Source organism: Anthonomus grandis, unplaced genomic scaffold, assembly GCF_022605725.1.
Source record: "Anthonomus grandis grandis unplaced genomic scaffold, icAntGran1.3 ctg00000121.1___fragment_1, whole genome shotgun sequence".
In the NCBI taxonomy this organism is placed as follows: domain Eukaryota; kingdom Metazoa; phylum Arthropoda; class Insecta; order Coleoptera; family Curculionidae; genus Anthonomus; species Anthonomus grandis.
This window is the reverse complement of record NW_026088435.1, coordinates 268,989-293,404: the sequence shown is the minus strand read 5'-3', so window position 1 is coordinate 293,404 and position 24,416 is coordinate 268,989. Positions and strand designations below refer to the sequence as shown.

At 32.1% G+C, this 24,416-nt stretch overlaps 2 protein-coding genes across 4 annotated transcripts; one reads left to right on the top strand and one right to left on the bottom strand.

Annotated features, from left to right (window-relative positions):
* Positions 1 to 883: 883 nt before the first annotated feature.
* On the bottom strand, positions 884 to 11,405 carry LOC126749504 (lipid storage droplets surface-binding protein 1-like). 3 transcript variants are annotated; one of them, XM_050459202.1, is made up of 6 exons: positions 11,247 to 11,405; positions 3,781 to 3,930; positions 3,526 to 3,723; positions 3,235 to 3,414; positions 3,075 to 3,172; positions 884 to 1,184 (listed from the first exon to the last, which is right to left on the bottom strand). In XM_050459202.1, exons 2-6 carry the CDS (start codon positions 3,925 to 3,927, stop codon positions 1,178 to 1,180), a joined length of 630 nt encoding a protein of 209 aa, XP_050315159.1. In that variant the 5' UTR covers positions 3,928 to 3,930; positions 11,247 to 11,405; the 3' UTR covers positions 884 to 1,177. The 3 variants fall into 3 exon arrangements, with proteins under 3 accessions (XP_050315159.1, XP_050315157.1, XP_050315158.1); XM_050459200.1 differs by having other exon boundaries at positions 3,079 to 3,172; XM_050459201.1 differs by having other exon boundaries at positions 3,079 to 3,172; positions 3,235 to 3,402.
* A 5,568-nt stretch (positions 11,406 to 16,973) lies between these two features.
* On the top strand, positions 16,974 to 21,855 carry LOC126749491 (prostaglandin reductase 1-like). Its single transcript, XM_050459185.1, has 6 exons — positions 16,974 to 17,140; positions 17,195 to 17,297; positions 17,345 to 17,527; positions 20,836 to 20,954; positions 21,017 to 21,277; positions 21,607 to 21,855. The coding sequence occupies exons 1-6, from the start codon at positions 17,035 to 17,037 to the stop codon at positions 21,834 to 21,836; spliced, it is 1,002 nt and encodes a 333-aa protein (XP_050315142.1). The 5' UTR covers positions 16,974 to 17,034; the 3' UTR covers positions 21,837 to 21,855.
* The last annotated feature ends 2,561 nt before the right edge of the window (positions 21,856 to 24,416 follow it).

Here is a 24,416-nt window from a genome sequence, read left to right as displayed (position 1 = left end):
AAGTTCAGGCAAAAATTATTTACTTGAGAAAAAAGGTATTATTCGTTTGACAACCATAAACTTCGATTCCATAAAATCATAAAATAAAATAAATTGTTAAAATTAACTTTTAACACTTATAGTAGGCAAGATTTGAATGCAGAGCGTGAATGTTTCAATAAACGATTATCTCGGGCAAGACGGATCGTAGAATGTGCTTTTGGCATTCTTAGAGCAAAATGGCAAATTCTCGATTAACCAGTACTAACCAGAGTAGAACTGGCAGATAAAATCGTTAAAGCAATCTGTGTTTTACATAACGCAATAATCGACAAAGAAGGAATGGGACATAACCTACGAGAGATTCAATTGGCTCACCAAAATCAAAACATATATGTACCTGGACCTGCAGGAAGGCTTAATAACGAAGCAAAATATGTAAGAGATAATTTTAAAACTTATTTTTGCAATCATTCTATTTATTAAAAATATATTTCGAGTGAAAAATTCCTATTTTGTTCTGCAACTGTAGTAAAATTTAGTTAATTTCTGTATTAAGTTGGCAAGAGGCGATTTACTTAACAAGTTTGACTAAATAGCAATATGTTTATTTCATGAAATCAGTGTTTCTAGTCTTTATACAAATTTCAGCTTAATAAAGTCAACAGTTTTAAATCCCTTACCTGTTGTTTCACATTCATCTGCCACTTCTTTCCAGCATTTCGTTAAAATGACACTATTGTGATGACTTTTATTTTTTTGATTCCAAATAGCTTCTCTGGCAAACACACTGCTAATTAATTTCTCTTTATTTACGGCCATCGCAGATTTATCGTAGACATTAGTCCAGGCGTTTATGCTCGAAATTGGCCTGTATATAAAAACCCCAAAAAAAAATACAATATTCAAATATAATAATTTATTTTCAATTAAAAACAAAACACATAAAATAGAATACAATATGAACCTATAAATGTAACTTAGTCTAATAAATGTATGAGGAGTATTTACCTATTTTTAAACAGTCTTAAGTGTAACCTTTTTGAGCCATATAAAAATACAAACGTTTTTTTTACAATCAAAGACTTAAATAATGTGCTTGAAAAATACTATAACAATAAAACAAATAATTATTTAATAATAAACACAACATTAAGAAGATGTATCTGGACCAGTGGAACTATTCAGACTGCCAACACTAGTGTCTAAAAAGGAAAAAATTAAGATTAGAATTTTGACAAAGACGAACTTAAGAGGGAATAATATACCAGACAGAGCAGCTTTATGAAAAACTCAATTTTTCTTTATGTTTTTTTGGTTCTTATGCATATATTGACATTTTGATCATACTTTATTTTATTCAATAGACCTAAAGGTAATGAAACTAGAATTCCAGGCTTTTATACGATAACAATTGAGGAGTTCGCGTGCATAACCGGATATATCCACTTTCATGAAACACGAAAAACACCCTGTGTATTTATATTTAAAAATAGTAATAATAAAATAGTTTTAATTAAGCGGGGTTGACTCAATTTATTCATGATTGACTCAATTCATTAGACAATTCGTCATTATTAGCAATAAAACTTTGTCTATATTATATCCGTTTTTGCACACAAATGAGACATACCTAGTAAGCAAAAATATGTATTTATTTCTCTTTAAACAAACTGGATCAAGTTAATTAATTTGACAAAAGTAATAAATATAATAGGTTTTTGTACCACAAAAAATCTTCCCTGTTTCCCCAATCATCCCCAAAATGCTCCATCAAATGATTTAAACTTTTTTCTAGTATGGAATTACTTAGAGATAGCGTGCTAAGCTGTGATTTTCCCTCCTTAAGAAGTGATTCCCGAACTGTGTCACCCAATGATGTAAGCCAATAAAATTGAGACATCTTAATTTTAACAGTGGTTTTGTTATGTTCATTCTCAATTTTCTTTAAGTGAATTCTTTTGCTTACTGAAATTCCCTTTATTTTTTTATATACCTTTTCCAGTTCTTTAATATTATACATTTGCCAGTCAAGGCCCAGTGTTTTTACCAAACCCACTTTCGAATATATTTCAACGTATTTTTCTTTTGTTGTAACGACTGGACGTCTTATGAACTTAAAACACTAAAAGAACACTTTTATTTGACTGGTCTTACAGGAGTTAAAAGCGCGTGGCATCACAACTCAACGTCCAAACAACAACTACTAGAATAGATAATAAGAAGTGCAATGGAATACGCACAACTTGTTTATTTGAATATATCCGCTTTTGTTATCAAAATTTGGATAAAAACGTTAAGTTTACTCAACGTTTTAAATGGGATTTATTCGGTTTTGCTTCCAAACAAATATATGAACCTATAGAAAGGTTTTTCGGTGAAAAGTGGATATATCCGGTTTTTCACCCAAACTCCTCAATTATTGATGATAGTTGTGCAGAGCAGAAACGTCGAATTTCATATCTAATCATACCTTAGTAGGCAAAATAAACGCGAATTTAATTAAAGTTCTCTTAAATTAAATCATAATGAAAAGCGGTTTTCAAATTCTAGGAGTATCGGTAACGCCGCGTAACTGCTCGCCTTTCGGTCCTGTCGAATATTCTAGGACGCTGAGCCTTGGATGGCGTGTAGACAGCATATTGTACCACAGTATACAGCTCGCTTTATTTTTTTTTTATAGTAGAAAGTAACCAAATAAAAATTCCAGGCGTATATGAAAAATAAAGTCTAATAAGAGACGAAACATCGGGGTTTAAGCTTAATAATATCACAAACAGGTAAGAAAATGCAATTCATCTAAAACTGTAATGTTGGCAACATCTTGACGCTCGCGTTGACTATTTAATTAACTATCGACGTTGTCAAGTTATTAAGAGGAAAAATTTATGGTTTTAGACGGCTTGGAGACAGCACATCTTCTAAACTTCACACAACTTCTAAAACTTTTTTTAATACACCATCTCAGTTCCAATGATTTAGTGGTCGAGTTCAAGGAAAAAATAATATGACATAACATGACCAAGAATCGAACAAAATATGCTGTCTGCACGCTCTCTTCAGTCAACTAAAGAAAATCCATAACGTGCTCATACTTGCCAGGTGAAGTTTCTTGCTTAGGCGAAGCCTCTTCAGTCTGTTCTGCTTCGGCTGCTGTTGAAGCTTCTTGGTTTCTATGCAAGTACTCGTCAACCTAAAATCCAACAAAACTACAATTAGAACTTAATAAAATACCTACTCTACTGAAATAGATACCTTATGCCTAACGTTTTCTACAATAGGCTCCACGATAGGCTCTACAACGCTGCGGGTCTTCTCGAACGCCGGCTCCAAGACATCTTTGGCGGTTTTAACCGCCGGCTCTACGTAAGATTTAGCGGTTTCCATCGCGGGGGTCACGTACTCTTTGGTGTTTTCGTAGATCTGTAGAAGAATCTAAATAAGGAGGGTCGGTTTAAGGTGACGATGGTGATGAAACGCTTATTGTGGTGATCAGAGTAATGAGAAACGATGAATACACTAATAATTATAATAATAATAACTCACTTCTTTAGGTGGTAGTTTAACGGCGGGCACTTTGCTCTCTACGTAATCCAATCCAGAGCACAGCACCCCATCCACCTTTTTTATCGGCCCTTCCAGGTTTTTGATAACTGGGGTGGCATAGGGTTTGGCGATATCAACCGCTTTGAAAGCGGTATCCTCGGCGGTTTGTAGGGTCCAGTGGGTCACATTATTGTATTCCTTGTAAAATAATTATAATTATATAGATGAAATTAATAGAGCAATTATTGTATCTACTTTGACTTTTTCATAAAGGTTATGCGCGGTCTGGAGAGTGGATTCGACCACGGGCAGTTTGGCAACCCGGTTCACAGACTCCATGCAGGTAGCGGGAGCTACGGCTACGCTGGTTGCTTGGTTTGTGTTATCAGCCGATGTAGACATGTTCTAGAAAATGTTAAGTCTAGAAGTTGCATTGTTGCCAAGTTTTGTCTTAGTTTAAAAAAATCATTTTATTGAACTTGAAGTCTCTGATAAATCGGTAAAGTTGGAAACATGGATTGACTTCGAGCAAACGTTCGTGTACTATATTAAAAAGTTGTACTATTCAAACAGATTTGGGACACCTCAGATAGTATGAACATTTTTTCCTTGGAATGTTTGTTGTATTATATTACATACATATTTTTGTTAATCGACCCTCGTGCAGTCAATAATGTTATTTTTAGAAACATCCAATAAATTATGTTTAATTTAATTCAAAGGTCGAAAACCGACCCTGTGCCCGCAGAACAGGTCATAATAGAAAAAAAAATTAATTATCTCATAGCGATTAAAGTGCGTACGATTGTCGTCTGGTTCCCAATGTATTTTAAATGGCTTTTTATCGTATAAGGTAAAGTGTAAACAAGTGCAAAGTCCAAGCAGTAATACTCACGACGATATAACGAGAAAAATACCATAAAGTTGAAAATATTTAAAACACTATTAATAATTGAAATGAAAGTATAATTTGGGCATGTGAAGTTGATAACTGGTGACCTAAAGACGAAAATAGAAACTTTAAATATACATTTACGTGTTCATCGATATTATTATAATAAGCAGCGTAGAAATTGCCGATATACGCAATAATAGTCGTTTCGACATTCATTTTTATGCTTTTTTTTTTAATTTAACCTTAAAAAATTAATTAAAATCGCTGATTGATTACAGTAAAACGATTGGGTTTTTAAATAAATATAGTAATTGGTTTGGCTAATTAATTAAAATTATAGTCAAAGAGCGAAAAGAATATTTTCCGGCTCAAATGGTTCATTACTACCTGGAGGGTGGGTTTAACTATGTAAAAGAAATGTAATTTGAAGATCATTGAGGCCATTTAAGCGCCAAATGTCTGTTAGATAATCGAAATGCAAAACAAAGGGGAAGACACACAATTTTTTGGTTTATTGGATGGATAAATAACGACTTCTGGAATAATTTTTACAGTAGTTGTGCAATTTTTCAAATTAAGGCAGTTGAAGTGAGTTTCCATGTATTTCAAATTCCTATAATGTTTCTCGTATGTAATCGGACAAAGTGCGTAAGAAAAACGCAATTTCAAAATGATTCAGGCCATAGGCGAGAAATTAAATGATGCTCCTTCTATGTAGTTGGATAAATTCCTTATGCTATTTTTAATTAATCCAGGATGTATTAGACGCATGAAATGCAGTACGAAAATCACTATTAATAAAAATTTGCATTCTTTTAACACTTTTTAATTATTGATAATCCATATAGGGATTTCCTCAATGTATTTAATTTATAAAAATACTCTCCCTTCCCTCCTTATACTTTTCTTCCTTGGTGTTATTTGTGAAAAAACACAATCATTTGTTTGTTGAGAATAGGGCAATGTACGCTGAGGATGTAACTATGATTACAGGACATAGAAGCGATCTCCGCATTCCATTGCATAATTGAGCTTACTATGAAAGGGGTTCTCATTATATGGCCATCAGGGCTTATAGAATGCTAATATTAGAAGCATTGAATCTACAGTCCAATTTAAAAAAGCTGTTTACCACTGGTTGCAGATTAAATGTTTTTATAATTTCACTTTTAGATATAGTTAGATATTTGGAATACTTATTTTGAATTTTTTTATTTTGTTTATATAAGGCTATTGCGTCTAAGAATTCTAGATAAGCAAAGTTAATGTATCCTATGGGAGCTTGATCATCCTTTGTATGACGTTGCTTTGTCGTCCTGTATACGATTTTGTTGGCAAATAAAGGATATTATTATTATTATTATTATATATTTATCAATGCTTCCAAATCTTATATAGAATAGTCCCAGCTATCGGCATTTTGAAGAAAAGTGTTTGTTTACTTTAGGCTTTCGTCTATATACATGATTCCCATAAAAGTTGTCTTTTGTCAAATAAACAATTAATTTCGATGAAAGATTCTGCCTCAATAGCAGCATAAAACACAAACCTTTCCTCCTCAAATGCCAATTCATCCTCAATTAGAGGAAGAATCTGAGCACTGTCCCTTTGAAATTGTCAAAAACATCAAGATCATCATCCCTTAAGAAACTTTAAGGTGTGTAATTGTATATTAATAGTGATTTATATATGTCCGTTTGAGTATGCCATAATAGTGCACGGAACAAGGCAGTCAAACCTAGGAAGCTAAAGCTTAAACTGTGAAGCTTTTTTGTAACTTTGAAATCTCATTTACAAAAATACAATCAATTTGGACGAAACTAAGTAAGTAGTATATTATTTTTAAACAAGAAAATAAATCACCAACATAAGAACTTTATATATAAAAATCTTCAACTTATCACTCAAGACCAATACATTTCCGGAAGAGTGGAAAAAGGCTAAAATATGTCCAGTGTTTAAGAGTGGCGACCATGGCAGAATAGAGAACTACAGACCGGTGTCAATTCTCTCTAATTTTTCGAAGGCCTTTGAGATATGTGTGCACGATAAATTGTCCCCTCAAATTAAGCACATAATTACAGAAAAGCAGCATGGTTTCTTTCAGAAAAGATCTACTGTCACTAATATGGCTTGTTTCTTGGAAACAGCATATCTAGCTATAAATCAGAAAAGCCAGTTGAATGTGCTGTACACAGACTTCTCGAAGGATTTTGATCGGCTGGATCACGGTTTGCTGGCACGGAAGCTGGCTTTGGCTGGATTTCATCCTTGTCTGGTGGAGTTGTTCATCTCATATCTGACTGGCAGGCTTCAGTATGTTGAATTTAATGGTTTTGGGTCCGAGTATTACGTGGCTTCGAGTGGTGCGCCCCAAGGCAGTAACCTCGCCCCAATGCTGTTCGATCTATTTATTAATGATTTAGTTGATTGTATGGAAAGTTTCTGTCTTTTATTCGCTGATGATCTGAAGTTGTTTCGTATCATTCGTACTATGCTGGACTGCCTGAAGCTGCAAGAGGACATGAATAGGGTCTTTGAATGGTGTGAAAGAAATAAACTACCCCTAAACTGTGACAAATGTAAAAAAATGACAATTTCCATTCTTCATGAAGAGATTTTATACCCATATATATTGAGTATAACTGAGAACCAGTTGCTAGACTGTTCTTCAGTGAAGGATTTGGGCATTGAAGTAGATAAGAGGCTCACATTCAACCAGCATGTAGCACAGGTCACTGGTTCAGCCTTAAAATCCCTTGGGTTTATAGTAAGGTCCACTTCTCAATTTAAGAATATATCCAGCTTGACTGTATTGTACAATTCATTAGTAAAGTCTAAATTAATGTATGGCTCTATGTTGTGGTTCCCCATCTATGATGTTCATGTTAACAGACTGGAGTATGTACAGCGCAGATTCTTAAAGTTATTTTCTGTTAAGTTGGATGGAGTATATCCAGTAAGAGGTGTGGAACAGGAGTACCTGCTAAATAGATTCAACTATTTGTCACTAAAGCAAAATACTATTCCCTCTAGTCAGATACTTTTATATAAACTTTGCAATAATAAAATTGATTGTTCTGAGCTCTTAGAGAGGCTACCTCTATTTGTTCCTCCTGCCAATACAAGGAGGCACCATATATTTTATCCCTCTCTTAACTTAACAAATCTGTCCAGCAAAGCTCCACTGTGCCGTGCTTATACATGGTATAATCAGATGAATGCTATAGATGTCGACATCTTTGGCAGCACTGAATATGTTTTTAAAAAAAGGATGTGTTCCTCTCTTAATTTGAATGATACCTGATTATTTTTCTGTGATTGTTATCATTTGGTTAGTGTGTCTTATATTCTTACAATTATGCTATTGTTTTAAATTTTGGTATCACTCTATATTGGATCTTATATAATTTTTTTTGTACTACTTATTTAAGGTGCTTATAAGTTGTACTGTTTTAATTTTAATTATTTCGATTGTCTTGTAATTGGGAATTTTCCTGTTGGACAATAAACTATTTGAATTTGAAATTTGAATTTGAATATATACCTAACATCAATTTGTTCACACCTTCACAATCATATTATTAAAAACCAAATAAGTTAAATAATAGAGGCATACTAATTAATTTCCAAAGTATTAATCTAGAATTTTTAGTTTATCTTACACCAAAAATTTACTATATTTTACCATCTGAGTTACAGGCAATAAAAAAATACAAAAAAGTTAGGAATAAATGTAAAAACTATACAATGTCATCCACCTTCTATTTACATTGTTTGAGAAGTAAAATGCTGGTGTTTTGACGGGTGACCATTCTAATATATAGTTGCACTGGACTTTAACATAGTCCTTTTTCACAAATTGTTAAGTGTTAATAGATTAGGTATTTTAATATTTAAGATTATTCATTACATTAAATTGGTCTGTTTATTTATTATTAACACTTATAAATGATAACTAACGCACACAGGTGTATATTTTACACGTAAAGTTGAATGAGAATCTTTACTCGAGAAGCTCTATAGAACATACGAAAAATAAAATAATACGTTTCACTGGACTTTTTGTATGTAAACGTTTCCCTAAATAATGCAGCTAAATATAAACTATATATCGCGTATATCCTTTCAATCTGTAGATATCTCATACCAGTGTAGGATACCTGTTGTAAATAAAATCTTCAAATAGTTACAAGTACCGTAAGCAAGGTACTTAAAATTATTTGCCTATACACATTACTAAAAATAATGCTACTGAATAAATTCCTAAATTAGAACAGGCAAAACTAATTTTTAAAATAATTAATAAGCTACAAAGTCAAATTATATTATAGTGTATTATTCAAATGTGAGGTACATGTATACAGTTTAAGAAGTAACAACATTCTACTAAATAGTGTTTACTAAATACATGGGATTTACATATCTAGTTTTTAAGCTCGATAACTATGCCTCAAATATTTGATTAAATTCCTCTGAAAAATCATTGTTGTTTGTCCATATAATCCAATCTAATTACGCTGTTTTTATACTAAATACCTATTTATATATAAAATTATAACAAATTTAAATAAACAATGTCACTAAATTAAATATTGAATATATATTTTCTGTAAAAACATTGTTTTTCACCAACACAACCCTTACTCCCCCACCCACCCCAAACAGCTTACCAGTAAAAAATTCTTCTGCAAAATCCCTGTTTTTCAACATGATATGCATGGACCAGAGAAGTATACAGGATATATCTGTTTCGTACTATAAATTTTAATGTAATTTTGACTGAAAATTTTTAGTTTTAATTGGTAGGTAATCTCCCTAAAATAAGCCTATACAAGCATTTTGACACCCTATATTAAAAATTAAAAAAAAACTAGAGTAGTCTAAAGTCTTTCTTAAAAAAATTGCAACATCCATTCACAAAACGTCAAGATAATAGAATACCTAGTCCAGGAGTGCCTGTAAGAAACAAAATAATTTGTCTTTTATTTCCAAGCAACAAATCATTAAATATAGATTTATTTGATGAATTTTTAGTAAATTTTTGGTTTTGGTATATTTATCAACCATATATGGTCAAGGTACCAATATTTATTAACTATAGAATATACATATAGGTATCATATACTATTTTGTTTACAAAAAGGAAAAAATTTTGGCATTTAAAAAAATTGACAAGGCATTTACATAGCTAGTCTTTACACTCAATCACTAAACCTTAAATATGTGATAAAATGACTCCAATATCACATATACGGAATACCATACACAAAGAAATCTAGAAAATAGTAGGAAATACATTTTATATTATTATTTCATGTAACTCTAAATGTCTTTCATATGTCACACTTGGAATATGCATCAATGATATGGTCTCCTTTTTACACAAATTGTTGTACTGACCTAAGAAGGGTTCAAAATAAATTTATTTGATTTTGTTTATATAAGCTTGGTATGAGGATTCCCAACGATCACAAGGCAAAGGAGAGTTTTTGCTGATTTTGTGGTCTTGTATAAATTGGTGAATGGTTAGTTAAAGGAGTCCTGTCCTGGACTCCTTGGTACAATATCTTTCAATATACCATCTAGGAATTTTAGGCTTAATAAATTATTTTCACTACCATTTCATAGCACTAATTATGTTTACTGTGACACTTAAATTTATTAATTCTAATGAAGTTGAAATATTGAGCATTACTTTACCTAGTTTTAAGAGGCAAATTAAAAGTTTAATTTAATTGCAGTGTTGAAAGATCTATTAGTGTCATCGGGTAATATTATTACTATTTTTTTTTTGTTATTTCCCTAACCTGGTTGTTATAATGTGGATTAGTGAATTGCCATTGATTAATGTTGGATCTTAATTGATAGTAAATGATTTGATATATTTTTATTTATTGTGAATTTTATTCAAATATAGGGCTAATATAGGATTGTTATTTGTTATTGTTTTAATACTTTATATTACTTAATGGAATGTAGCAACATAGCATATTGACTGTAAGTATTATTTTCGTTATGGAGTGTTAAATTGGCTAAAATATTATTTTGTATTTGAATTTCTTTGTTTTGTAATGGGAATTCTTCCCTCTCCTTCTCTCCATGGTCCTAAGTGTTAGAACAAATGTTGCCCTAAGAAACGTTATTGATGAAGGTCTGCTCAAATAAGACAGGCACTGTCTTTACATAAATTTGTTTAAAAACTTAAACAGACCTCTAATGAGTGAATTTATAACTATAGTAGCCTCATGTAAAATCAAAAGTAACTTCAGATCCAATGGTAATGAACCATTGTTTAGAAGTTTTTTCATGTATGCGTGATTGGATGTAAAGAAAACTATGTTTGAATGATGATATTCATTTTGTAAATTGACTGCTTTAAAAAAAAAATCCATTAATAGCTCTATCGGCACATTGCCAGGTAGATATATACAGGTAAGATTTGTAAAAGTTGATTTTTTTTTGATAAGAACCTATCATGTAATATGTCTGAAGTACTGATTAAGGAAGAAGTTATGAGTGGACAAAATCAAAGGAGAAGATCGTTTTGCTTCCTCGCTGCTGATCATTATCGTTATTTTAACAAAATGCATAATTCTTTTAAACGGAAGAAATTCAATTAAATAAAGAACGCTCTAATGCAGCGAACAATAAACCCATCGCAGAACAAAGAGTATGCGGCCATTTTTGAACTCTTGTCCCGCATGCCTTCGCCGCATTCCGTACCGGCATTTTCTACTAGGCACAATGAATGAAATTAATTAAAATATCCTTATTTCATTAACTAATCGTATGCTAGAATTATTAAATTTATAAGAGTACTCACTGTATATTTAAGTTACTCTCGGAGGGCTGCAGTACTGCTAGAAATAATAAAAAGGTACGGAGCACAAACAGTATTATAAGTATCACGTTCACAAGTAAATTCTAAAATGCGCCTAACGCGCACTCGTTCGAGATATTTAATTCGATTTTAACTGGGAAACGTGACTATCTGAGTACAAAGTGCGCGCGTTCACTTATTTTCGGATGATCCGAGTATCGTACGATAATTTTTTAAAATTAATTAATTGTTTACTCATCGCTCATATGGGACTTTCGTCATAAATTATTGTGAAACTGCTTTTAATAAGGATGTGATTTATAAGAATCCCATGCCCGGTTCTATGGTTGAACGGTCGTTGTATTATGAAACTCCATTCGATGTTTAAATAAATAAATAATGGCTTTATATGTACTTTTCAATAGTGTACATAGGCAAAGTCTAGCCAAAGGCTAATCTACCTAACCTATTTAAAAAAAGTAAGCAAAATTATTTTAGATAGCACAACAGAAAGAAAAAAATTAACATTTGTAATGGTAACACTAATATTAATATAAAAATAAACAGATATACACCCATTGGTCCATAAAAATCAAAAAATTACTAAATAAGAAATACCTACTGACAATTTAGCTATTCTGTTTTGTTAAAAAATGCAGCTTTAGTTTTTTCTTCGGAACAAGGTCATTGTAAATTGCCACAGCATTATACAGAAAACTACGACGAACGAAGGCTGTTCGATATCTAGGAATTGACAACTTATTTATAAATCTCAGATTTGCTTCATGTAAATTTTTCCGAAAAGTAAGTTTTTTGCGGAGGTAGGGAGGAGTAGACGACGCTAGCAGTCTATGCACAAAAACCGCCAATTGCAAAGAGAACAGATTTTCCACGCGCAGCCAACTAAGTTCACATAGCCTTGCAGAGACTCTATCATACTTTCTCAGTCCATAAATAAATCTGCAGCATTGATTTTGCAGCTTTTGCAAACGGTACGCAGTGATTTTGTCTAAACATGGAAAATAAACAATATTGCAGTAATTCATAATAGGTAATACTAAAGACTCACACAGTTTTTTCTTTACCTTAAAATTAATTATATTTCTGTTTGCATACAATGGCTTTAAAGAATAGTATAACTTTTTAATAACATTAGAAACGTGTAACTTAAAGCGCAATTCATCATCCAGAAGCAATCCAAGATTTTTTGCACATTTAACCATATTTAGCTGATTACCTCCCACAAAAAGCTTTAAACCGTCCAATGCTATTCTTTTTTTGTTCTTAGAAGTAAAGCACATAACACAATACTTTGAAGGATTGAGTTTTAAATTATTTTGAGAGGAAAAGAAGGAAATTCTAGAAAGATCGTCGTTTATTTTATTTGATGCCTCCAATACAGCTTTAAAAGAATGATAAATTTGCATATCATCCGCGAACCCCTGGATCTGGCAGTATTTTACAACTTTAAACAAATCCGAAACATACATTGGAAATAAGAGAGGTCCCAAAACAGATCCCTGAGGTACTGCAGACGTTATATATTTGATATTTGAAAAAGTCTGATCTTCCAAGACCACCATTTGCCTTCTGTTGGATAAGTAGGATTTAAAAAACATTTGGGAAACATTATCAAAGCCATAATAAGCCAATTTTGCCAAAAGCAAATGATGATCCAAGGTGTCAAATGCTTTGGAAAAATCAAGCATTATAAGTGCTGTGGAGTCACCTTTATCCATTGCAGAAATTATCTCTTGGGTAACGTTTAGTAATACAGATATCGTGCTATGTTGTTTTCTAAACCCAGATTGCTTATGCGGAATAATATTATTGGAGGTGAGAAAGTCATAAATTTGCGGCTGTATAAACTTTTCCAAAACTTTAGCGATGACCGGGATAATTGAAATAGGTCTAAGGTCGCTGAAATTAGTTGACATTTTTTAGAGTTAGATTATTAATAGCTCTCCATAACTGTTTACTATCTCTGATGTTCTGATGAAATTGCAGATAATTTCTTTTTTCTCGCCTAATCATTCCCATCACAAGATTACGCATCTGTCTATAATATGCCCAATCAGTCAAATTTTTAGATTTTTTAAAACTTGACAATGCCTTATTTTTTTCTTTTATAAAAAGCTGCACATTTGCAGTTATCCACGGGGTATAAGGCTTAGAAATTTTTGACGTCGTAAAGTCTATCAAATAATGAGCAAATATTACTAGTAAGATACTGAATTTTTTCATCTAAATTGATTGATATAGTACACATTATCCCACACAATTTTATTCAGGTCCTTATAAAAATCATTTTTATTAAAATATTTAAAATTACGATAGAGTTTCGTTTTTATCTCCCTACTCTACTACTATCTACTACTATGTTTATATGCATGCGAATAAATTAGTTGGCCTGTCAGTAGTAAACGGTTTTTTTTTTATGGTGGTTTTAGATTTTTAAAAAATCGAACCAATATTGCCAAATTGGTGTTATTTCCTATACCGGGTGACACAGAAAAAAGGGAACACTTAATAACTTTTTTACTCCAACGGTTTTGTCTTAGTTTCGTCCTTCTGAATCCAACGAGACCATCTGCAAGGTCGTAGCTTCTATGATAGCCGAGATATAACATTTTTGATGCCCATTTTTGGCCTCAAAAACGAGGTCAAAAAGTAACAATTTCCGAATATTCAAAGTGCTCTCATTTTCTTAATCCGCTGGTATAGTTAGTTCGACTATCATTCATCTTCTCCATTCATTTTGGTTTATATTTCATTATCACACTACAAGATATATACGTATACGAAAAGTATATCGTATCCTACACAGTGGCATATATGTGATATCGGGGTCATTTTATCACATATTTGAGATGTAGTGATCGAGTGTAAAGACTAACGATGTAAATTTTTTTAAATGCCGAAATTTTCTCCTTTTTGTAAACAGAATCGTATATGAAATATGTATATTTTACAGTTTAATAAATATTACAGTTTTTTTACGTTTTACTCGAAAATCTTAAGGTTATGTGGAAAAACTATAGATTTTTTTATCACCTATATTTTTCTTAAAAAGCATTTTTTTTTCAGGTCATTATTTTATGCAAAAAAAATGTTTATCATTAACTCTACCCTTGTCCCCCCACCCACCCCACACATCTTACCAGTAAGAAATTATTTTAAAAAATCATTGTTTTCCAAAATAATACGCATGAATAACAGCTGATTTCGTCGTTAATATTTAATCTAATAACACAGTTTGTTTATTTAAATTTTATATAATTATATATATTTAAATTAATAAATATTTAATACAAAAACAGCGCTACTGTATTGAATATTATAAACGAAAAATGGTGGTTTTTCAAAAGTATTTCTAACTGGGCAAATTAATGGGGTGGGTGGGGGGACAAGGGTTGTGTTGATGAAAAACAATGCTTTTGCAGAAAATATATATTTAATATTTAATTAATAACAGTGTTTAATCAACTATTTGAGGTGTAGTAATCGAGTTTAAAAACTAGATATGTAAATCCTGTGTCAATTTTTTTAAATGCCGAAATTTTCTCTTTTTTGTGTATAGATTAAATACATAATATAATTTAATAAACATACTTTGACCATATACGGTTGATAAATATACCAAAACCAAAAATTTACTAACAAAACCGTTGAATAAATATATATTTAACGATAATAATATAAGATGTGTTATTTGGGCAGGAACTTAACTTAATTGAGAGGAACGTATTTAAACTGCCTGTAAGCAATAAAAATTGATTGTCTAATTCCAGGCAGTTGATTTAGTTATTGTTGTATATCCTCTCTTAAATTTCCAGGGAAAATAGAAAGTCAAAACTGTTTTATGCCTTTAAACGTTCTCTCTCTTTCTTTCAGCTGCCTGTGAGATACCTATATAATTATTAACTAATTCCAGGCAGTTGATCGAGTCATTATTCTACTCCTGTCTGAAATATCATGAAAAGTATTTTATGCTTTTAAACTCACTTCCCTTTTTCTCTTTCTCTATGTCAACTTACTGGAAGAAATATATAATGATATTTACTGATTTCAGGCAATTGATTGAGTCATTTTTCTAATCTTAGTACAATTCTTTTTCCAGAAACTTTGACCCACCATAATTCAAAAATTTACCTCAAAGTTAATGGGTCATTTTTTCTTTAAAAATCCACAAAATCCTAATTAGCTATAAGCCAAGGCAGTTTGGCTTTTGAAAATGTGTACAGAGGCGGCCCAATTAATTCCATTCGATTCCTACTTAAGGGATTTTTGAAAAACCTATTAGAGGTTGCAAGAAATGAGTTCTCGCGAAAAGAAAATTTGCACCTGGAGATAATAATTGAATTGCATTGAATTGCCTGAATTGCAAAAAGGCAGTAAACACTAAAAACGCAGCATATCGCAAATGGCGTCAACATCCTTCCATCGAAAATCGGAGGAACTTTTTAGCCTCCAGAAATAGCTACAAGCGAATTATTGATGAATGCAAAGAGAGTCACAACAACAGGATCAAAAACAAACTGCTAAACTGCCCAAATGGAACAAGATCTTTCTGGTCGGTATCGAAATCCGTTAGTCAAGGATTTGCTAAGTCGGCCTTGCCACCCCTAACAGCAGATGATGGTTCTATCGCGGTAACAGCAAGGGAAAAAGCCAACTTACTGGGTAAATTCTTCGCGTCCAATTCTACTCTGCACTCGCAAGGCAAAACACCGCCATATTTGCCAAGGGTGAATTCATCGATGGGAGAAATTTCGTTTCCCCAACGAATTATAAATAAAATTCTTAAAAGCGTAGACACCAACAATCCAACAAAGCTTCTGGACCCGATGGAATTCCAGCCCTAATACTAAAACGTTGTGCAGACGAATTGACTCCTCCCTTATGTAGACTGTTCACGGCATCGTATAAGCGGGGCCAATTTCCAACAAGCTGGAAAACTGCTCGAGTGCAAGCATTAAAAGAATGCAAAGCATTACCGCCCGATTGCACTAGTTCCAATAATATCGAAGATTATGGAGAAAGCAGTCAACTAACAACTGTTAAGATATCTGGAATCATCTGGACTAATCAGCGATCATCAATACGTCTTCCGAAAGCTTAGATCCAGCGGCGCTCTTCTGGGTTACGTCACACACTTGTGGACGGAGGCCATGGAGAAGCACGGCGAGTCCCGCTCAGTCGCTCTTGACATTTCCAAGGTCAAGACGACAAGTGACATTTTCAAGCTCTGCACCCAAGCATAGTTTAAACCTGCTGGATTCTATACAGAGCACCACTCCAAGCACCACTCCAAGAGTGACATAGGACTTTCCTCTTGTGCTTGTGTTTACCATCAAAAAAAAATAAATAAATAATTGATTTTACTGTCCAAAATAATAGCGGAAAACCTCAAAACACAAACGAGTTAATTTTGATTCAATCAATAATAATTCATGTCTACAGTTCAATATAACTGCACCTATTAGATGCTCTAAGATTCTTGATAGCATATTCCTACTTTCTTGGCGAATGGACGAGAACAAGTGGACCTTTAAACTGAGACAATAATTTAAAAAAAAAAACGCTAATCATTTAAAAAATCACAATTGTACACGAATACCTAAAGTGTATTTATTATCAGATAAAACTATTCAGTTGTCACTATAATCACATTGTCCTACTTGTGAAGTCCTCATAGATAAGATCCCTTATCACAATAATTTATTACCAAACTCACATTATTGATTACATCATTATTGATTACATTACTTAGAAAGAGGGCGCGATCATCATGGTTAGGGCCCAAAAGTACATTCTCCAAAAGAGAAGCCGAGGCTTCCCCAAACCCACCGATTTCAAACTGGAGCGCGAAGAATTGCCACCGCTTCAGGAGCATGGTAAGCCCAATATTAGCTATAATTAAGCTCATAATTAATTGAGTTTTTTACAAGAATACTTGGCTGAAGCCGTTTACTTGAGCGTGGATCCGTACATGAGGGCCTACATGCCCAAAATACCCTTAAACACCGTCATGCTGGGGGGGCAAGTAGCGAAGTAAGAAACATCCCTTGTGAACCACTTTTTCTTCATAAAATCCTCAGAATTACAGAGAGCAGAAGCCCTAAATACCCTCGGGGGAAATATGTAGTGGGAAACTTCGGCTGGCGAACCCATACAATCCTGCGGGATGACGTGACCGAGCATAGCGGAATTCCTGTGGTACTCCTACCAGATTTAGGGGATCTGCCGGTGTCTTTGAGTCTAGGGATGCTTGGAATGCCTGGGTAAGTACTTTGGGTATATAGACAAAAAGGTTTTTTCAAATTAAAAATATATATAGAAATAAAAAATGTGTAATAATAGCCCAAGAATATGGATCTAGCATTGAGGACAGGTCAAAAGATTCGTTTCTAAAGTTAATGGTAGCCTTTTTAAAAATTTTAGGTTTGTTGGTATCATGCAACTAACATTTTAACTTTCTTAACTAATCACTTTAGTTTTATTGATGACAATTAGGGTTACCTGGCACAAAGCAAAATAAGTGGTTATACAAACCGTAGTTCTTTTTCAGTGTCTTAGTTTTCAAAACTAACTTTTATTGTACTTAACCAATAATTCTTGTTAAGACAGCTAAAAATGTATGACAACCAACAATTTTGGTCAAACAGTTAAAAAAACGTTTTATTATTAAGAAAATGTACATGAGAAACCAATATTTTTCCTATAAAATTCAAATATACATAAAAACCTATTTAATCAGAAAGTAGCAAAAAACACGGTTTTATTTGACTAGAATTCAATCTGTTTTGAAAATTAAAACAGGCACTTCTTTACTAAATAAACTACTTTTCTTACTAAATAAAAATTAGATATAGCGAAATTTTTCAGCCATGAAAAATGAAATAAAATTTAAGTTAAATTGTGAATATAAAAATATTTTTTAGCAAATATCTTATATAAAATATTGAGTTGCCAATTTTTTTATTTATTCGAACTTTTGTTAGGATATTCAACATATTTACATATTTCCTATCGTTCCTTCGTTTATAAAAATTAGTTGCAAGAAATGGCTTATTTCAGGGCCAAGTAGTTACTTCAGATTTTTAGAGAAGTTAATTTGGATAAATAAATAGATGTTCATTAAACGCAACAACATATATAGGCTTGTAAATAAACCAAATGTCTTCTTTTCAATCAACAATTATTTTCTCCAAAAAATCTATATAATTGGCTATAATGTCTTTATGTTTAGATATAAGTATACTTTTTACTTGAAAAAACTATATTATTATTAGAGCGAAGCTCTATAATGAAGGAGCTCCCCCGCAGGGGAGTTTTCGCATAAAATTTGGACCGGTCGGACAAAAGTCCTTATAACTTTGGTTGTATTTGGGTTAAAGAAACGATGTTTACCTTTTTATAATCTAGAAATATGAGGCTACAACCCGATTATATAGACATTTTTAGTTGTTTTTTTGTTTAGAACTAGGACGCCTTTAAAGTCAAAAAAAAATGTCTTCGATTTTGGTCAAGGGAATTTGATACAGCAGCGGTTCTTTGAATGTTATGAACTTAATAAAATATATTTTTTTTAGTTTTTTCTGTATAAAATTTTTATGGTACAAAATTTAAGAAAGTTTCATTCGGATTAATTAAACCTGCATCCTTTCCGAATAAAACGGTGTATTAAGTTTAATGCTATCATTTATACAGGGTGAGCAGGGTTCATTTGAAAATACCCTTTTTACAGTTTTTTTCTTCAAGTTTTAATAACTTTTTAGTGGCGGCATTTAGAGGTTTGATTCACTTGGAGCATTTAAAGAACCTTTTAAAACCAATTTTTTGACACACTCTACAATCATCTACGTAGAGCAGTTTTTGGTCTACACTATTTTTTGACTTTGACGCTTAATACCGCCATGGCTATGCCACATACGATAACCGTTTTCTTCTCTGACATTCGGCATCTATCTGGCTATAATCCACTAAAAGTCTTTATTATTCAAATATTACCGTTTTTCAGAAAAACGCCATTTTGTATGAAAAACCCCCCTACAATCATCCAGTCATACCCTCGACACCACGGGTTGACGGATTTACTTCAATAAGTTAGTGGTCCAGCATCCAATGTAAAAGTATAGGGAAAAGGTCTGTGTCAACAAGCCTATGGCCGCGTCTCCATGGCAACGAAAACGGCAATTTTCGCCCTTTTATAATCGAAATTTAACTACTAAAACAGAATGAAATCGAGCCAGAATTGATGTTAATCTGTTCCTAAAGCTTCCTACTATTTTTTCATGTACAAATCATAAGGTAACAACCTTTTTTTGTACCCTAAAACATCGTCTGAAAACGGTCGATTTTGACGTCTACGTGCAATTTTATTGGCGTCTTTTACGGCGGTTTTAACAACATGGCGTCAAACTGGATGAATCGGCTCGGACTTGCTTCCTAATTTCATTGATAAATTGCTTAAAATAGCTCAAAACTTTGAGGAATTGATATGGAAATATTCAAAAGACTCTGGATAATCCAAATATATGCATATCTTTTACCAAATCGTGTTCTTTTAACCGTGATAATTCGGCAAAGTTTTGACGTTTTAGAATTTACCCTGTATTATTATAATATGCATGCGTCACAGTGGTCTATACAAGGCATTTTGCTAGAAAAAAATTATAATACAGTGGGTCCTAATGATAAAAAAACAATGTAATCGGGATTTAATGTATTTATTTTTTTTTTACTTTTTTTTTGTTTTAAGGTCACGTGATAATCAAATCTTTTCCCTATTGGTCCGATTTGCTTGAAATTTGGTATTTAGGGTTAATTTAGGATAAAATAATTCTTCAATTTTTACAAAGTTTTGAAAAATTGTGCATAAGTCTGTACTTCAAGTGCTCCAGTCATATATATCTCAGTCGTAGGTTCCAGTACATCGAAATTAACAGTTCCAAGTCATGTGTCTTTAAAAATACCTCTGGTGTTCCACAGGGCTCCAATCTTAGACCACCAGTTTGGTTTACAAATGTTGAAGTGAACCTTCATCTTCTTGACACTTTGGTTTTGCCAATCTTGTAATCCGGTACATTGAAAGGGTTCAAAGGGGGGGTTTTGAAGTGCACGAATTTTAGGAAATTTTATATATATTCCTGTCTACTGATGAATTTCTTATAGACTGTCTCTGAGTAAAAAAGCAATAAACATGTTTTAGGTGCACACTTTTTAAGATACTGAAAAAAAAATTGATTGTCACGAAATTCTTAGTCAGTTACCTTTTGTTTTAACCAGAATGACTCTCGCCATTTAAAAGTGTTCTCCCATTTATAAACCTTGTCAATCTTTTATTATGTACGCTTCCCATATTGATATTGATTCAACTAGTTTGAATTAGTTCAAGACAATACTAATTAATAAACTGAAACAGAACTGAACTGACCAGTAATCTGTTAAGGTATTAATTAATGTCTATTTTCTTTTGTATTTTTTTTTTATTATTTATCTCGTAAGTACATTTTATGGTATCTGTAATTGGCTTCATAGCTGTTGATATATATATAACAAATAAGTAAAATTAAACCCTTTTCCACAGGAACACCGCTTACTTTGGCTTTTTGGAACTATGCGACCCAAAACCGGGCGAAACCGTCGTGGTAAGTGGAGCAGCGGGTGCTGTAGGAAGCCACGTGGGCCAAATAGCCAAGATCAAAGGTCTGTCTGATGATGGTCCATATTAGGAACGAAACGGGTGGTTATACTAAGCGTTTTTGCAGGTTGTAAAGTGATAGGGATCGCCGGCACGGACAAGAAGGGCAAGTGGCTCACCAAGGGCCTGGGTTTTGACAGTTTTATCAACTATAAAACGCAGAATGTCAAAGAGGAACTATTGAGACAGGCCCCTGATGGGGTCGATTGTTACTTTGATAACGTTGGGGGTGATATTACTAGCATTGTGCTTAATCAGATGAATAGGTATGGCAGAATATCCGTGTGCGGTGCCATTTCTGGATATAATGACGAAGGTGTACCTAAAGGTAAGGAAAAACTGCTGCAAGAAATAGATTTAGGGAGTATTATACCAGGGTTATCGAGAATGGAGTAAAAACCTCACTTTGTTTTTGCACTTTTAAATTATTGGAACAAACAATGTAAAAAAAAGCCTTCGTATTAAACCATTCCCAAAAATTCAACATTCACTTTTCCAGTATACATATGCTTGGACTATAAGACTCCACCCAATTCCGCTCCTCAAGCCAATAGTGTTTGACCCCTTCTCTTTCTCTCTTACGCATTACGATGCACTGTTGCTTATTAGCCCGGTCGTCTATGATATAAATACCGTAAATTAAATTTGTTGTTTTAGCTCCAGCTATCCAGAACGCGATAATTGTCAACCAACTGAAAATGGAAGGTTTTATGGTTCAACGTTGGAGCCACCGTTGGATGGAAGGGATAACGCAGAACCTGGAATGGATCAGGCAAGGGAAACTGAAATACCAAGAGACGGTCACCAATGGGTTTAACAATATGTTTAACGGGTTCACCGATATGTTAAAGGGGGTGAACACTGGCAAGGCTGTCGTGAAGGTTTAATATATGTTTTTTTTTTGTGTTTATGTATCTGATTCCTGGAAATTGCCCCCTTAGATATTTTTTGTGGTTATTTTTTTTTCAGATGTACTTATATATTTATTTTATTTTTTAGTCCTTAGAATTACATTTTATTTATTTAAGAGTCTTGGACTTATTCAAAAGAGGAAGTATTTTTTTGATTTCGTCTTGAATTTTGGATTTTTTTGGAGCTTGATAATCGAAATGTCGACTTTTTATCCAGTATTGGGTGTTTTTTTCTTAATTTTGACCTTAAGCTTTTAATTTTGAATTTTAATCATACATTTTCTTTTTTTCAGTTTTTCTGATTTTTTTTTCAAGTATAAATTATGAAATTGACCTTGGATTGCGGCTTTTTCGATTTTTTTTATTATCTTAAAAATTTAAAAAAATAGTTTTAGTCGAAGATTTTGAAGCTTAGTCTTGAATTTTTGAATTCTTGACTTATTCGTCATGAAAATTTTTAGGAAAGTTCAAGTTTTGATCTTCATCAACTTTCTAAAAATTGAGACTTGATATTTAAATTTTTTAAGTTTCTTTATCTACTTATCCTGGAAATCTGCAAAAAATTAAATTTTCACCTTTAGCCCAAAATTCTGGAAATTGATCCTTGAATTTCCAATTTTTTTTCTAATTATTTGTTCTGAAAATTAAAAAAATAAACATATTTGCACATTAGCACAATTTCAATTCAATTTATTGAATCGTTTAGTTAAACAGCAATTTGAAAATTACTCTTGAATTTCTGCTTTTTTTTGGATCCTCCCTAAAATACACAAATTCCGACCAATATCGCCCAATTTTGATTAAATCTTGAATTTTTAATATTTTTTGGATTCCTCATTTATTTGCCTGAATATTTTCAATTTTCAATTTTTAAAAAAAAATTATATTTATTTATCAGAAAATGTTCAAAAAATACAAATGTTGATTTTTAATTAAAAATTTTGGAAATTAGGCCTTTAATTTTATTTCAGTTATTTGCCCTGAAATTAAAAAAAAAAACTATATACATATATTTTGACTTTAAGATCAAAATTTTGTTTTTTTGCACCAGGATTTTGTAATTAAAACTTGAATTTTCGGTTATTTATCTTGAAAATTTAAAAGATCATTACTTTTTGCTCAAAATTTTTGAAATTGTGCTAATTTTCACATTTACCTTAAATTTTGGCTCTTAGTACAAGACTTGACGTTTAGGCTTTAATTTTTTTTAGATCCTTTCCTTATTTGTTCTTAAAATGTTCAAAAAAATACAAATTTCGATTTTTCAAGATTTGTGAAATCGAGACCTGAACTTTGTATTTTTTTTTATATATTTGTCCTGCAAATTAAAAAAAATAATTAATTAGGACTATTATCTGAAAATTTTGAAATTAGGTCTTGATTTTTTGACTCTTGGAATCATTGGCTAATAATTTGTCCTGAAAGTATTGAAAAATCCAAATTTCGACTTTTCGTTCAAGATTTTGAAAATCGAGCCTGAAATTTTAGATACTTTTATTAGAAATTCACTTTCACTTTCAGCTGAAATTTTTGGAAATTGCGCCATAAATAATTTAAAAAAATTATTTGTTTTGAACTTTCACTTTTTTTTTATTCATTTATTTGCCTTGGCAATAAAAAAAGGTAAATGTTGATTTATATCTCATGATTCTCAAATTTCGGTTTGATTTTTAAGATCCTTTTCCTGAAACTTTTAAAAAATACACAATTTCGACTTTTTGTTCAAAAATGAGGGAACTGTGCCTTAAATTTGTTATTTTTTTTTTTAATAATTATTTTAGTATTTTTCTCTTGAAAAATTAAAATGTTAACTTTTATTTCAAGATTTTTATAATGGATCTTAAATTTTGGATCGCATTCTGATAAAATGGTGAATGAGCCATGTATAGCCATGTATAACCATGTTGTACCTGTAATATTGATATCCCATATCGTCATATCCCTGCGAAAAGTCACTAACACGCATTTATTAAGTTTTAAGATAAATCAATTTAAAGTTTTATTCCTATTTATTACATCAGTCTTAATTTATTTTAAGGCAAGCTGTGTTTCAACGTTTTCCTATTTAAATGTACATTTGAATTTAACTCTCAAAATGCTACTTTTTTTCCAGAAAGTATAATAAAAACCAAAGAAAAACCCAATTAGTGACTTTTAGCAATAAAAAAACTAAAGTGAACCAGTAATTAGTTACTTTATTGGACCAGTAAAAAAGATACAAAATCACATAAATAAATGAAAATCACATGCAATCAATGCAAGTGTAATGCCTAATTGTAAATCAGGCTTATCGAGGCTTAGTCGACAATTTAGCCACTTTTTCCTACTTCTAACCTTCTTCTTCACTTTCATCCTCATTTTGCTCAGGTTCCACAGTGTGGTCTTTTACGTTGGTCGCAGATGGTAGTTGGTAGTGACTGATACCACGGGTGAAATTCTTCTGGTATAATATTTTTCTGACACAGTTTTAATAGATCTTGCTTTTTAGGAACACTAATGGGAAGAATTTCTTTATAAGCTTTTTTAATATCTGCAATTTTATTTTGACGACCTCGC

Coding starts and splice junctions, on each gene's coding strand:
- LOC126749504 (XM_050459200.1), bottom strand. CDS start 3,927: ATGTCTACATCGGCTGATAACACAAACCAAGCAACCAGCGTAGCCGTA. Junction 3,724..3,780: donor ACCTTTATGAAAAAGTCAAA/GTAGATACAATA, acceptor TTATTTTACAAG/GAATACAATAATGTGACCCA. Junction 1,185..3,078: donor TAAGCAAGAAACTTCACCTG/GCAAGTATGAGC, acceptor TTTCCTTTTTAG/ACACTAGTGTTGGCAGTCTG.
- LOC126749491 (XM_050459185.1), top strand. CDS start 17,035: ATGGTTAGGGCCCAAAAGTACATTCTCCAAAAGAGAAGCCGAGGCTTC. Junction 17,528..20,835: donor GGGATGCTTGGAATGCCTGG/GTAAGTACTTTG, acceptor CCTTTTCCACAG/GAACACCGCTTACTTTGGCT. Junction 20,955..21,016: donor CCAAATAGCCAAGATCAAAG/GTCTGTCTGATG, acceptor GCGTTTTTGCAG/GTTGTAAAGTGATAGGGATC.